General features: G+C 45.2%; 1 protein-coding gene across 3 annotated transcripts in view; it reads right to left on the bottom strand.

Annotated features, from left to right (window-relative positions):
* Window positions 1-279: 279 nt before the first annotated feature.
* DZANK1 (double zinc ribbon and ankyrin repeat domains 1) overlaps window positions 280-14,231 on the bottom strand; it is a 179,695-nt gene continuing 165,743 nt past the window's right edge. For all 3 annotated transcript variants that reach the window (XM_030196241.1, XM_030196243.1, XM_030196242.1), the window contains 4 exons: window positions 12,404-12,484; window positions 11,468-11,595; window positions 10,952-11,026; window positions 280-622 (listed from right to left, as the gene is read on the bottom strand). In XM_030196241.1, coding sequence (XP_030052101.1) covers window positions 457-622; window positions 10,952-11,026; window positions 11,468-11,595; window positions 12,404-12,484 — 450 coding nt within the window. In that variant the 3' untranslated portion in view covers window positions 280-456. The remainder of the gene's footprint in view (window positions 623-10,951; window positions 11,027-11,467; window positions 11,596-12,403; window positions 12,485-14,231) is intronic.

The raw sequence follows: 14,231 nt of genomic DNA, 5'->3' as shown, positions 1-14,231 counted from the left end.
TGTCATGCAGGTAACGAGTTGATTTGGAGCATCTACCTGGTCTGTAGGGGCCAGATCTCTTACTGGTTGGTGGGGGATCAAATACTTATTTCCCTCTGCAGAATGCAAATAAATTCATATACTTTCCACAATGTGATTTTCCGGATTTAATTTGTGATGTGCTATCTCTCACTGTTACCAATAACCTACCCTTCAATTATGGGCTGCTCATGTCTTTGTCAGTGGGCAAACTTACAAAATCAGCAAGGGATCAAATACTTATTTCCCCCACTGTACATAAAAATTCCAGAAGTTAGGCTAATTTTTGAATAGGAGTAAACTATTGGCCAATCAATTAGCAGGCATGAATTACAATCTCTAGAATATAATCTGAAAAGGAGTATACAGGCACACATTCTATTTCTCATGGAAGCATAGAGCTGATACAAACATTTGAGCTTTGGAAATTACAGTCAGTCAGAAGACACTGAGGCTGACAGATTTGGGCTTGGCAATTTTGTCCAGCATGCCTTGACCAAGCTTAGCAGCAAAGAGTGAGACAACTTTGTCATTTCCAGTCTTCAGGGCGAAGTCATATGCTGTCAGTCCTTTGTCATTCTTCTTCTTAATGCTTGCATTGCATCTGTAAACAAAGTGTGAGGAATTAAATTATTTTCCATCTTTTGATAACCAACGAAGGAGGAAGAAATACAGATTTAAGACAATAGCTGTAAAAGGAACAAAATGTGCCTTACATCCATGGGCATTAGTTTGACTGTTTCATTTTTGGGGGGGGGGGGGGGGGGGGGGCGGAACATGTTAGCATATTCATTTGCATATATCATACATATTCATTATGGTTATTCCCTAAAAAGCCAGCTCTGTCAGGCTTTCCAAAGCAGGAACTAGGATCGTGAGCCCTTGGGCCACAGCCGAGGAGCAGCAGTGGCAGGCAAAACCACCCCACAAAGGGATAAGACAGAACTCTGACAGGGACAGCTGGACTTCACCTGCACTTGGCCACCCTTCCCCAGGAGTTGAGCCCCTGGGTGCAGGTGGCCGGCAGGACTTGCCGGACAGGGCCGGAACTGGACACCAGCAGGATACACATAGGGACTAGAACACACAGGGAGGCTAGGCAGAATACTATACTAGGACTCTCAGACAGACAAGGGACAGAACTGAAAGCTTCAAGCAGCCACTGAAACAGGGAACAAACACTGATAGATAAGAGACAGAACTGAAAGCTGCCAGGCAGCCACTGAACAAGAAACACAGACAACCTAGAACTAGACAAAGACATACAAACAAGAAACAAGACTGGGAAACAAGCACTACAGTACAAGAAGCTACACAAAGACTAAACTAGAATCAGGCAAGAATTACAGGCTATAAACTGGACTAGGCAGAAGTGCACCAGCACCCCAACATACCAGGGCCTTAGGCAATGCAAAGGCAAAGAAGAGAGTTTCCAAATGGCTAATAAGCCCAGCAGCAGCTGAGATTCAGCTGCAGCAATCACCAGGCAGCTACGGGTGCTGTGCGTGCTCAAATAAGCCAAGCAAGTCTAGCAGGCCGGAAGATCCGGACTGGACTGGGCTGAAGACTGGAACGGGAAACAGCACACAGACAATCCAACGCAGCCACCAGGGCTGGCCACCAGAGGGCAAGAGGAACACAAACCAAAACACAGGCAGAAAGCATACTGAAGCACAGAGAGGCTTAACACACACAGGTGCAGTAGAGTGGTATAATCAGAGCCATGCTGGAAGCAGCCAGCACACAGAGACAGAGACAGAACTAACTCAGGAAGAACAGACAGAAGCCAGCTCAGAAGCTGACCGCCGGAAATAAGGCGAGTCTGAAGGGTCACGACCACAGACGTGACAGCTCTTTCTTGCTTCCTTGTTTCCTCCTTACCCAGCACTCCTTCTTCCTCTCCAGTACTATTTCCCCACCCCCTTTCCCATACCATGCCAGTGTTGACCTTAGAAATGCATAGGCTCTATATGTAGATCCTTCAAGAGGTAGTGTGTCATGATTTATTTATTTTTGTTACATTTGTACCCTGCGCTTTCCCACTTACGGCAGGCTCAATGCGGCTTACATGGGGCAATGGAGGGTTAAGTGACTTGCCCAGAGTCACAAGGAGCTGCCTGTGCCACCTCAGTAAGGCCAACACACAATCTCTCCACTACAAAACACTATACACAAACTTGTGCAAAAACACACTTACAAAACCATAACAGCACTAATTCTAAGATCAGGACGAGCTACAATCTTATGCATGGAAAAGCAGCACTGTAATTATACTGGACTCTAAAACACCAATACACTACCTAGTGAAAAAAAACAGAACAAAAAGGGCTGCAAATACTACACACTAGCAGAATACTGCACATTGATCACACATGAAAAACACATGACACAACAGATATGACACAAGGAACTAGAAATAAAAAAATATGAAGGCAAAATACTGAACTGGAGAGTTACCTCAAGAAGTCAGACTCGGCATGCAGCAATACTAGAGAAATTGAAACTTTCATGCAAAATATCACAGATGCACATTTCCAAAAGCTTATCTATAGTACAGACATAGTTTTTCAGACAGATAAAAAGGATATTCCATACAATGTGGGGAAATCTACCTGGTTTGCAATCCCTATGTAGAATGTAGGAATATTAATAAATGTTTTTTTGGGACCTCAGTTTGGGTATTAAGCAATACAATTTCTTCTAATGATGCTTAAGTGACCCCGGCTCGTCACTGGACCACTTAATTTTACGTAATTTAGAATTCTTTACAGCATTTTTTATTAAATTTTATCTTTAAGCTTGCTTAAATCAGTAGTAAAGTACTTAGCTTTTTCCGCAAGGATAGTGTCGGCTTCAGAGGGTTTTTGGTCCAACATGAATCATGTTTCGCTGTCATATAGACCTAGATCAGTCGGCATGTTAATATACTGTTCATAAGATGGGGGTATCCTTGATAAAGCCGCTTGATGGCAAAACATGATTGGTGTTGGACCAAAAACCCTCTGAAGCCAACACTATCCTTGCGGAAAAAGCTAAGTACTTTACTACTGATTTAAGCAAGCTTGAAGATAAGATTTAATAAAAAATGCTATAAATAATTCTAAATTACGTAAAATTAAGCGGACCAGTGGCGAGCTGGGGTCACTTAAGCAACATTAGAAGAAACTGTTTTGCTTAATACCCAAACTGAGGTCCTCCCAAAAAACATTTATTAATATTCCTACATTATACATAGGGATTGCAAACCAGGTAGATTTCCCCACATTGTATGGCATTTCCAAAAGCTGACATATTCCAATTAATAAATTCTGAATAAAATACTTTTTTTCCACCTTTGTTGTCTGAGCATTTAGTTTTTCTATTCGCTTTGGTCCTAGTGTCTTCTGTTTTATGCAGTGTCTTCTTTCTATTTGATATTTTTTCTCTCACCATGTCCACCATCCTCCTGTGTCCTTATGTGTCCTGTCTACCATTTGTAGCCCTATCCCTATTCTTTCTCCAGTTGCAGCATCTGCCCTCAAAATGTTCCAATCTAGCCCTTAAATTCAGCAGTTTCTCCTCCATCCATATCCAAAATTTCTCCTCACTCCCCTCCATTCCATCCATGTGCATCTACTTCCTCTGTCTTCCCTCCCCTCCACCCATGTCCAGCATTTCTCCTGTCTCCCTTCCCCTCTATCCATGTGCATCTCCTTTGTTTTTCCTTCCCTCCATCCTTGTCCAACATTTCTCCTCTCTTTCCTGCCCTCCACTCCATACATGTCCAGCATTTCTCCTCTCTTCCCTCCCTTCCATCCATGTGCATCTCCTTCCTGACTTCCCTTCCCACCATCCATTCATGTACAGCAACTCTCCATTCTCCCCTGCCCTCTCCTCCATCCATATCCAGCAATTCTCCTCTCTCCCTTGCCCTCCCCTCCATGTCGTGATTTCTCTTCTCTCCCCTGCCCTCCCCTCCCATTCATGTCCAGCGATTCTCTTGTGCCCCTCCCCTCCATGTCCAGCGATTTTTCCTCTCTCCTGCCCTCTCCTCCCATCCATGTCCAGTGATTTATCCTCTTCCCTCCCCTATCCATGTCCAATGATTCTCCTTTGCTCCCTATCCACCTCTCCCATCCATGTCCAGTGACTTGCCTCAGTCCCCCCTTTTCAGTCCCCGAGTTTGAGTTCCAACCCAGCCCCACCTGCCTGCCCTCAGCTCCCCGATAGCCCTCCTCTCTGTTCCTGCCGCCCTGCGTTTAAACTTTTTATTTTAAGTCGCAGCAGCGGCAGTTAAAAAAAACAGCACAACAGGCTCGCCTCCAGCCTTTCCCTTCCCTCTCAGTGTCCCGCCTTCCTCTGATGATGGATTTCCTGTTTCCGTGAGGGCAGGACACAGAGGGAAGGGAAAGGCTGGAGGCGAGCCTGCTGTGCTGGTTTTTTTTTTCACTGCCGCCATTGCGACTTAAAATAAAAGGATTAAATGCAGGGCAGCAGGAACAGAGAGGAGGGCTGTCGGGGAACTGAGGGCGGGCAGGGGGAAACCGAGAGCTGCCTGCAGCCGGGTTGTGCCAGCCCTGCGTTTGAGGGGGCAATGCCCCCCTTGCCCCCCAAACTACGCCTATGCTTACATCAATCACAAAAGTTCACAGAAATGAATACAGTTTCAAGTCAAAAGGGGATACATTGAAATGCGTCAATCCCACGTTCTCCCCAAGTACGCCTAAAAAGATTGTTTAGGAACTGTCAGTGTCTTAACAGATCAAACTTGTTTTTCTTGCAGTCTTTCCCAAGTAATTAAAATACCAGCACACCAGAGTGTTTAATTTGTTTAGGCTAGAGATGACAAAGAGATCTGGTTCTTTATCAATCAGTACTGTCTCCTATTTTCTGTCAATAAGTAGGATTGAGTCAGGCACACAAGTCAGTGATGTCATCCAATGGTGCCAGTATGGAACTACTCTCCCAGAGCTGAGAACTTAGTGTAAACATCTGAGCATGCATAACTTTTCCCACACGTAGCAGTCTTAACTCCTCAGTTTTGTTTTTTCCCCACTTTGCCAAATGAGCACAAAATAAAGCTTTCCTATTAAAACCTAAAATTGACATTTTTGACACTATTTTCCTTGTTCTTGCCTTCTGCCCTTTTCAAATAAAAAGAGAATATGGGCTAGATATTCAAAAGTGCTTAACCGGGTAGGAGAGGCTCCTCCCTGGATAAACCATGCTGAGCTGACTGGCTGCTAATATTCAGTGGCATTTAATCTGGCAGTGCCACTGCATATTATCTTTGCTGCCATGGCACTGTCTGCTGTCTCTGCTCTAATAAATATAGGAACCTCTTTGTTGCAGCCTTTTAAGCTTCAGCATCTAGAAATATTTGAGTCTTAAGCTGTCAGTTCCTTGTTTCCACAATCAAACAGTTAAAGCAGTTGCTCAGATTTAAAAAACACCACTCCCTGCCCCCAAAATGTATCCTTACTGATCCTTTAAATTCTAAGCATAACTGTCTGTTTTTTTTTAATACTAGTGACCTTTCAGATTCCAAGGGAGGCTGGGTCTGACTGAAAGAACTGGAAAGCGAAGTTCTCTGTAGACAGCAGGATCAATCAGATGCAACTGTGGGTGATTGTCGCGTTCTCGAGGGCCTTGGCATTCTGTCAGGTCCTCGAGGCAGGACTGGAGTTCGTGAGTCCTTGGGCCACTGCCAAGGAGCGGCAGCGGCAGGCAAGACCACCTCGGGACTGGAAACACAGAAGAGCAGTACTGGAACTCTGGACTGGAGTAGTACAAGGCAGGCAACTAGGACAGATGAGACAGGAACAGCTTCACCTGCACCTAGCCACCGTTCCTCCGGAGTTGAGCTCCGAAGTGCAGGCGGCGGCAGGACTTGCAGGATAAGGCAGGAAACTGAAGATCCAGAGGACCCACCCTGGGTCTGGGATACACGAGGGCGACAGGGCACGGAACTAGACTCAGACAGTGTGCTGCTGCACAGCCACTAGCAAGACCCAGAAGACAGACCAAGGAACACAAGGCGTACAGAAGCTAGCAGGAGCAAGGACTAGGGCAGCAACACACTAGGCAGAACGGGGATCCGGGAATACCCACAGGGTAAACCCTCTAGCTAGGAAGCAGCAGGAAACAGGGACCACGCCCTGGCAATACACACTAGCTAGACAGAGACAGGATTCAGGATATACACTCAGGATATACAAGCAGGGTAGGCACACAGACAAGGCAAGGCAGGATTCAGGGTAAAGAGAGCAAACCAGGAATAACAGGCCAAGGGTCTTGGGCAGGCAGCACAGCATACAGAGTAACCAGGAAGAACAGGCCAAGGGTCTGACGCCACAGCCGTTCCACACACTGCCTGGGGAACCCACAAAGGCTGAAGCTTCGCATACAGACAGAGAACAAACCCGGACAAAGGCTTCACCCCAACCCAGGGTAAGCCAGGAACAAAGGCTTCACCCCAACACAGGGTAAGCCTGGAGCAGAGGCTTCACCCCAAACACAGGGTAAGCCAGGAAGGACCCGCAGTCCACAGACAGAGAGTGGCAGGGAAGACCCCCATGGAAGGACAACAGAGACACAGAAAGGAACTGGGCTGGAACCCAGAGAGATGCTAAGTAGTAGTGCAGCAGACACTTACTAACCTGACCTGGCCTAAGAGCATAACACTTCATGCAAAGGCCCTGACTGCAAGCACAGCCCTTCCTTATGAAGGCTCTCACTGATGAGTCACCAGCAGCAGGAAGTACACTGACCCCAAAGAGAGGCTTGACACACATAGGAAGTGAGCCCACAGGAAAGACAAGCAGGAGCCATCTTGGAAGCTGGCCTAGAGCCGGTGGCAGCCATCTTAGATGCTGGCTCCCTAGAGAGGCATAGCCCACGCAGGTGAGGTCTAGTGAAGCAATCAGCACAGAGACTAGAGACAAGACAAACACAAACACAGACTGAAGCCAGCAGAGCTGCTAACCCCCAGAAAGAAGGTAAGGTTGAGGGTGGTCACGGCCACAGACGTGACAGTGATATAATTTGAAGATATCAACACACATAGGTCTATTTTGCTCAAAGAAAGCTATGGTCTTTCTGAGAATACAACACTTCCTCTATAGCCTCCCCTGTAGACTGATTCTCAGTCTGTTTTTAGCTTAAAGGGGTAATTCCCTGCAAAGGTAAGAGTGGACGTCTAGTAAGAGTGGACCTGCTGTATATGGAGAATCCCCATTAGAGGTAAGTAGCTTTGCTTTTCTGTTAACAAGCAGGATGATATTTACATTTGTGAGGAAAGCTAAAAACTGCAACAACCTAGTTATTTTGATTTTTGGGTGCAACTGGGAAACACAAAGGGTAAGTTGATTACAAGGTAAACAGCCCTTGTGGCATCACCTGGTGAAAGGCAGAATTTACTATAGCTACCAAACTCCTTTACAGAGACCTAGACATAAAGGGCCAGATATGCAAAGTGATTTAAGCAGGCAGGAGAGGCTCTGGCCCACTTAAATGGAAGTGAGTTGACCAACTGCCAATATCCATTGGCACTGAACCGGGCAGTTGCGCTGAATATCACCTCTGACTGCCCGTGTTAAAAGTGGGCTGGTTAGGGGTGGTATAAGAGGCAGCACTGGGGAGAAGCCCACAGTTATGTGGGTGCTGGAAATATTCAGTGCCGGGACTGAAAAAGGTAAGTGGGTAAATATAGGATAGCTCAAAAGCTGTCATAAATTCACCCACTTAGCTATGCAAGCCCTGGCACTGAATATCAGCCGGGACCCACATGACTACTTTTGCATTTCTAGATCCCCCTGATCCCTCTCCTAGCCCCCTGAAAAAGCCCCCTCCATCCCTCCCATTCCCTCCAGCCTACACGATATAGAAGTCCCCCCCCCCCCCGAACGTCCCCGCCACACTCCCAACCCCCTTGTAATCTAGATAGGCCTTCCTGACCTACATTTTGCTTCCTGGTGGTCCAGTGGGGGCATTGGGTGCAGAAGCAAAGGCCCCTCGCTCTTGCCTGTAAAAAATGGCTGCCATGATCTCTCATGGCACCCTTGCAGTACTATACAGTAACCACTATCCTCGGGTCACAGACCGTAGAAATCTGCCCCTGCCATCTCCACCATTAAAATGGCTGCTGAGACCTTCAGCAGCAGTCTCGCAAGACTGTCACTGAAGGTCTCAACAGCCATTTTGAGAGCGGAGGTGGGAGAGCGGGAGCATCTGGGGATCGCTCCTGCCTGGTTAGGATGCTAGACCAGGGAGGGCCTATGAGTGGTGGGAGGGCATTGTTTTTCATCAGGGAACAGAGTGGTTGCCGCTTTGGTCAAGGAGGGAGTTTCAGTATCCATACTCATACACACTGCAGCCACACAAACATTCATTCCGTATGTCTATCAAAGGCCACCTTTCAAAGTCCTCTCTGAAAATACCATGACAATTATAACAATCTGCAGACCCAAAAGCAGTCAAAAATCTCAGATGGCTGCATCTGAAATAGCGGAACCAGCGATAACGAAGTCCAGACTGTTGTAAATATTTGGTAATGTCCCGGAGTTCCCTGTGTCACTGAAGAGTGGCTTTGGTCAAATCCTGGAACATAGTGATCTTGTGATCTTACAATTATCCCACTGTATCTCCCCAAGAGACCTTGCCGTCTTCCACACTGCTTCCTTCACCGAAAAATCATGAAAGCAGGCATCCCTTGGGAGATCTTCATGTTGGGGTTCCAAGCTTCTATGGGCCCTATCCAACTTAATGGTGGCCACAGTCTCAGCCCCCACTTCCCCATTTACTGGAGTCAATATAAAAGTACATATCTCCTGGACCACGTGGGCACAGTTTTTATATTGTTCCAACTCTGGGATTCCTTTAAAACACAAATTATAACACTGGAACCGTTTTTCTAGGTCCTCCAGCACGACTTGCAAAGTCACCCGTTCTTGTTTCTGTTTTTGAAGCTCAGCATGCAGCTTTTGTAACTCTCCCTCTGCGCCCTCGAGTTTCTCCTTGGCCTGTTCCACTCGATTCCCAAACTCGCGTACCTCTCTCCATAGGCCCAACACTGCTGATGGTCTTCCTGACCTCGGACATTTCCTCTTTCAGTGTTTGAACCATCTGGCCACATCATTCTTTGTAAGTTCCCCATCGTTTTCTGCAAACTCCACATGGTCCTCTGTATCGGACCCCAAATCCGATGCAATTTTGGCGCGAAAGTTAGCCGGCTTCTGCACAGACCCTGACATGCAATCTCGGGAATCTGCCGCAAACTTGTATTTCTCAAGTTGTTTTCGAGCTGCCATCACGGTGCACAAGCTTAGGTGCAGTGGAGGAGGATTAAAACCCACGGTGGATCGGAATTATGTGCAATTTACAGTCAGCTCTGACGGAGCAAGGTATTCATGTGTCCATCTTCTAGCACTGACATCACTTCCTCCTCAGGAGCTTACTTTTCTTTCTTGTTTGTAGACTCCTTGACACTGCAGCAGTGAGGGATGCAGCTGTGCTGCCACTGCATTTGCAGTCAGACCCGGTAGAGGTCTGCAAGGTCTTTTCTCCTCTGAAAATGCCATAATAATAAGTAATGCCTTTGTATAGAGTGTAGTTTATCTTGCAACATATTGGCAACTGATTTTTTCAAACTCACTACGCTGTTTTCTAAAGGAAGCTTCAATGGTCCAGGTGGGGGCAAGAGAGGGAACTCAGAGACCTCTGAGATGTACCTCTGCTCTACTTCTCTCTCTCTCTTTTTTAAATTTATTTATTTATAACACTTATACCCCACGCTTTCCCACTTATTAGCAATGCGGCTTACATAATATAACAGTTTACAAGGTAACACAAAATGGATAACAACTATAATTGTATTTTAAATTGTATTTTAACAGGACCTCAGCCACTTCCAAACTCAACTGAAACCCAGGTATAAACTGAGTCAGAAGAAAAAGCCCAAAGGCACCCCCAACTTGACAAACACAGCAGAAATACTGGTTCAGAAAAACAAAAAGCCAAAAAGGCCCCTCCAAGGTAAACGGAGCTCAGAATAAAACTGGCTCAGAAGAGAAAGCCTCCATAGAAGGAATTATAGCTGAACTGAAAACTAGCTAGAAACAAAGTCAAGAGTTGCGGTAGGAAGGAGGGGGGAGTACAGGTAAACCACCAAAAACCGCCTGCCAGCAAGGCAAAGCCTGAGTGCTGCCAAACTGAACATAAAACAAAAAGAGACCGCGGAGCACTGCCAAACCAGAGACACTACTTTTTTTTTAACACAGGCTTACCTTCCAGGCACTCAAAGCCCCTAGACAGCACCAGGGGCTGAGGCATAAAAAGGACCTCCAGAAACAAAAAGGAACCAGGAAGTATAGGGCGGGAAGGGAGAGGGACCCGGCCAACTGGGTCTGACACCCCTATGGGCCTCAGCTCTAAGCAGCAGCCAAAAAGGAGCCCTGAGAGACACGTACAGAAATTAGGAGCCAGAATAAATTACAAACACTGTTGACCTCAGTAACTTTTCTTTTCCTCCCTCAGGACTAGGAATCCCCAGGCCTAGCAGACAAGTTGAGACTGCAGAGGCTTGTACCTCTACCACCTGCTGGGAGACTGAGAAATACTGACTCTGGGAAGGACTGCACAGCTAACTTATACGCTCCACCAGAATTCTGTAGTTCTCAGTTTCCACCCACCTGCTGGTAGATGTGCATAACCCATCTGTCTAGGCCGATCTGGAGGGATGGTAAGGAAAAAGGTGATGTCTGCCTCAGGAAAGACTTTCATCAGGCTCATATTGGGTTTTTTTTTAAGATTATGTGATAAATATATAGATATATTGCAATAATGTAGAGTGCATCACACTGTACAGTTGAAGTTTTAGATAGAAATACAGAAACAGAGAAAAATGATGGTAGATACAGACCATGTGACCTATCCAGTCTGCTCAAGATGATCTTACCCTAGTAAGACTTCAGCGCACCTCTTGCCCTCTATTCCCAGCATGGCTGCCTCATGAAGGGCTGTATTATTGTGCCTAGCAATAAAAGACAGAAGGCAAAGGAACATTTTTATTTGATCTACCAAATTAAAAGCAATATTGTTTGTTTGTTTGAATAGAAAAGTATTTATTTTATTAGGGTTACACCAAATTTGCCTGCAAATCCAAATGATGAGTGTGGGCTCTTAGTTGATGCTTGCTTTGCTTCCTTCTAGAACATTATGGAGCTTACTTACTAAGCAGTGTTAAAGCAATAATGTATGTTAAATACTATCAGCGACTAACACGCATTAAAAACAAGTAAATGTGCAATACAGGTAACACTTGTGTGAGCATTTATCAATATTGCATAAAAATATTTGGTGTAAAGTGAGGAAAATATTAAGGAGCTATATCACATGTAAATGTGGGACAGAGGGAAGGAACCATTGCAGATCTTGTTAACCAGAGTGCTAAGGATTTTCTTTTATCACTTACGGTCCTGACTGCTGGTCAATATCAGCCCCTTTCTGCACAAGAACCGGGATCACTTCATGATGTCTGTTTAGCACTGCTACAGTTAACACAGGCTGGTCTTCATGGTTGGTGCAGTTGGGATCAGCTCCCTGGAATACACAAAAATGCTTCATATTCCTCTTGGTTTGGAAATCAGTTCAGCCTCAAAGCCTCAGGTCTGCTAAACTGAGCTATATAATTTGATCTGCACCATTTTTCTCAGATTGCAAAACAGCTATTTGGTTCTGTATTATTCAGATTTATTCTTATACAGTGTATTGTGTGGGGCTCAGAATTTGAAGGCTACTAGCATACAAGTCTGAACTTTAAAACACAAAATTAGATCAAGTTGGTCCTGTTGCAATAAAATAAGAAAATATATTTGGAAGAAAAGTAGTTTATTTTTTAAATCATTTTTTCTGCTCATAACATTTAGGGGCTTGAGTACCATTGTAAATTAAATACTGCAGCTTAATATACTTGTAAAGCTATTTGAAAAAAAGTGATTAAAGCTTTCACTATGAGCCATGTTACTAACAGAAGGGTACCACAAAAATATTTATATTTTAAAAACTAGAAAACATACTGTTGTAATTTTGGTCTAGAGGAAGTTTTGGGGGGAAGGGGGTGGTTAGAGGGAAAGGGGGTAGTATGTGACAGTTAAGAACAAAATGAAAATGACAATAGCAGTGTTTTGACTGTTTATTGATACATGCTTGTCATAAATAAAAAGTTTTACATGTAAAAACTAGAAAACATTCTATCATTACAGTATGACAGTCTAGGGTCTACATTGTTATTTAATAACACAAATTTAAATGTACATTTTATTGTTGCCCCCGTGTTAAAATATCCAGGCATGTGGGATCACAAAGCAATTCCTACCACATCTCTGCCTGATTTTCCTCTCAGACTTACTTCTTCAAGGAGCTGTTGCACTTCTGAGATTCTTCCTTCACCTTTGGGGCCTACTTCCTTCAGAAGTCGCCTTTCCTCAGGCTAGAAGAATACAGAAAAACCTGGTTAAGTATTTGACAGTGAACAGACAGGCAGAGTAGCATAATATTCTCAAGACATGAGAAAAGTCTATAAAATCATGAGTGAAGAGGAAAGTGAAGTTACTCATCTGTAGCAGGTGTTCTCTAAGGACAGCAGGCCAAGTATTTTCACAGCTGACTGACGTCATCTGACGGAGCCCAGTGCAAATGCTGACTAACGAGATTAATGTAGAATTTTCTAGCAGTGTCCCACCGCACTTGTGCTAGTGCCCTCCTGCCCGATGTGTGAGTGTGAGTCCCTCAGTCATATAAAATAGCTAAAGAATACAGGTGGAGGTGGGAGGTTATGTGAGAATACTTGGACTGCTGTCCTCAGAGAACACCCACTATAGATGAGTAACTTCGCCTTCTCCAAGGACAAGTAGGCCAGTTGTATTCTCACAGCTGGGAATCACTAGCTACCAGGCTCATCCAAAACAACAATGCTAGGACAATAGGGGCTTGAAATGTCGAAACCTGAATGTCAATTAACGTGAAACTATTTACATACTAGTTGTGAAGGTGCAGCCTGGAACTAAAGAAAACTGGACCTAGGGGGGTGGAGTTGGATTCTAGACAAATTCTTCAGGACTGCCTGACCAAACCGGATGTCACGTCGGGTATCCTGCTCAAGGCAGTAATGAGATGTGAAAGTGTGGACAGATGACCACGTTGCAGCTATGCAAATCTCCTCTATGGAGGCTGACCTCAAGTGGGCTACCAACGTAGCCATGGCTCTGACATTACGAACCTTGACATGACCCTCTAGAGTTAGCCCAGCCTGGGCATAAGTAAAGGAGATTAAATCTACTAGCCAATTCAAAAGTGTGTGTTTGCAAATGGCTACCCCCATCCGATTTGGGTAAAAAACAAAACAAAACCAGGGTGGACCGTCTATGGGCTTTAGTCTACTGCAGATAGAAGGCTAAGGCTTGCTTGCAATCTAAGCTATATAGTACACTCACCCCAGGATGGGCATGTGGTTTTGGGGAAAATGTTGGCAGAACAATTGACTAAGATGGAACTCCGGCACTACCTTTGGAAGGATCTTAGGGTGCACGCAGAGAACTATTCTACTGTGGTGATACTTAGTGTAAGGGGGATCAGCTACTAGAGCCTGAAGCCTACTTGCTCTGTGAGCTGAAGTGACCGCCACAAAAAACACAACTTTCCAGATCAAATACTTCAGATGACAGGAATCAAGTGGCTCGAAAGGAGCTTTCATCAGCTGGGTGAGGACAATGTTGAGGTCCCAAGACATAGTTGGAGGTTTGATAGGGGACTTTCCTGGAAGCCAGCAAGATGTGAGAGTCGCCCTCTGGCAAATCTAATGATTCAAATTCTACGCTCTCAACATCCAAGCTGTGAGGGCCAAGGATTGGAGGTTGGGATGCAGAATGGACCCCTGGATCTTCGGAGGACAACTCCAGAAGAAAAGAAAACCAGATCTGCCTTGGCCAGTAAGGGGCGATTAGGATCATAGTTCCCTGGTCTTGCTTGAGTTTCAGCAAAGTCTTCTCTATGAGAGATATTGGAGGATATGCATATAGAAGACCTTTCCCCCAATGTAGGTGAAAGGCATCTGACGCTAGTCTGCCATGTGGTCTGAGCCTGGAACAGAACTGGGGGACTTTGTTGTTGAGAGGAGCATTAAAAAGATCCACCAAGGGGGTGCCTCATTCTCAGAAGATCTTGCAGGCTACACCTAT

The sequence above is a fragment of the Microcaecilia unicolor genome, chromosome 3, assembly GCF_901765095.1.
Source record: "Microcaecilia unicolor chromosome 3, aMicUni1.1, whole genome shotgun sequence".
NCBI classification, from domain to species: domain Eukaryota; kingdom Metazoa; phylum Chordata; class Amphibia; order Gymnophiona; family Siphonopidae; genus Microcaecilia; species Microcaecilia unicolor.
Note: the sequence above shows the minus strand (reverse complement) of the source record. Positions and strands in the feature narration are given on the sequence as shown.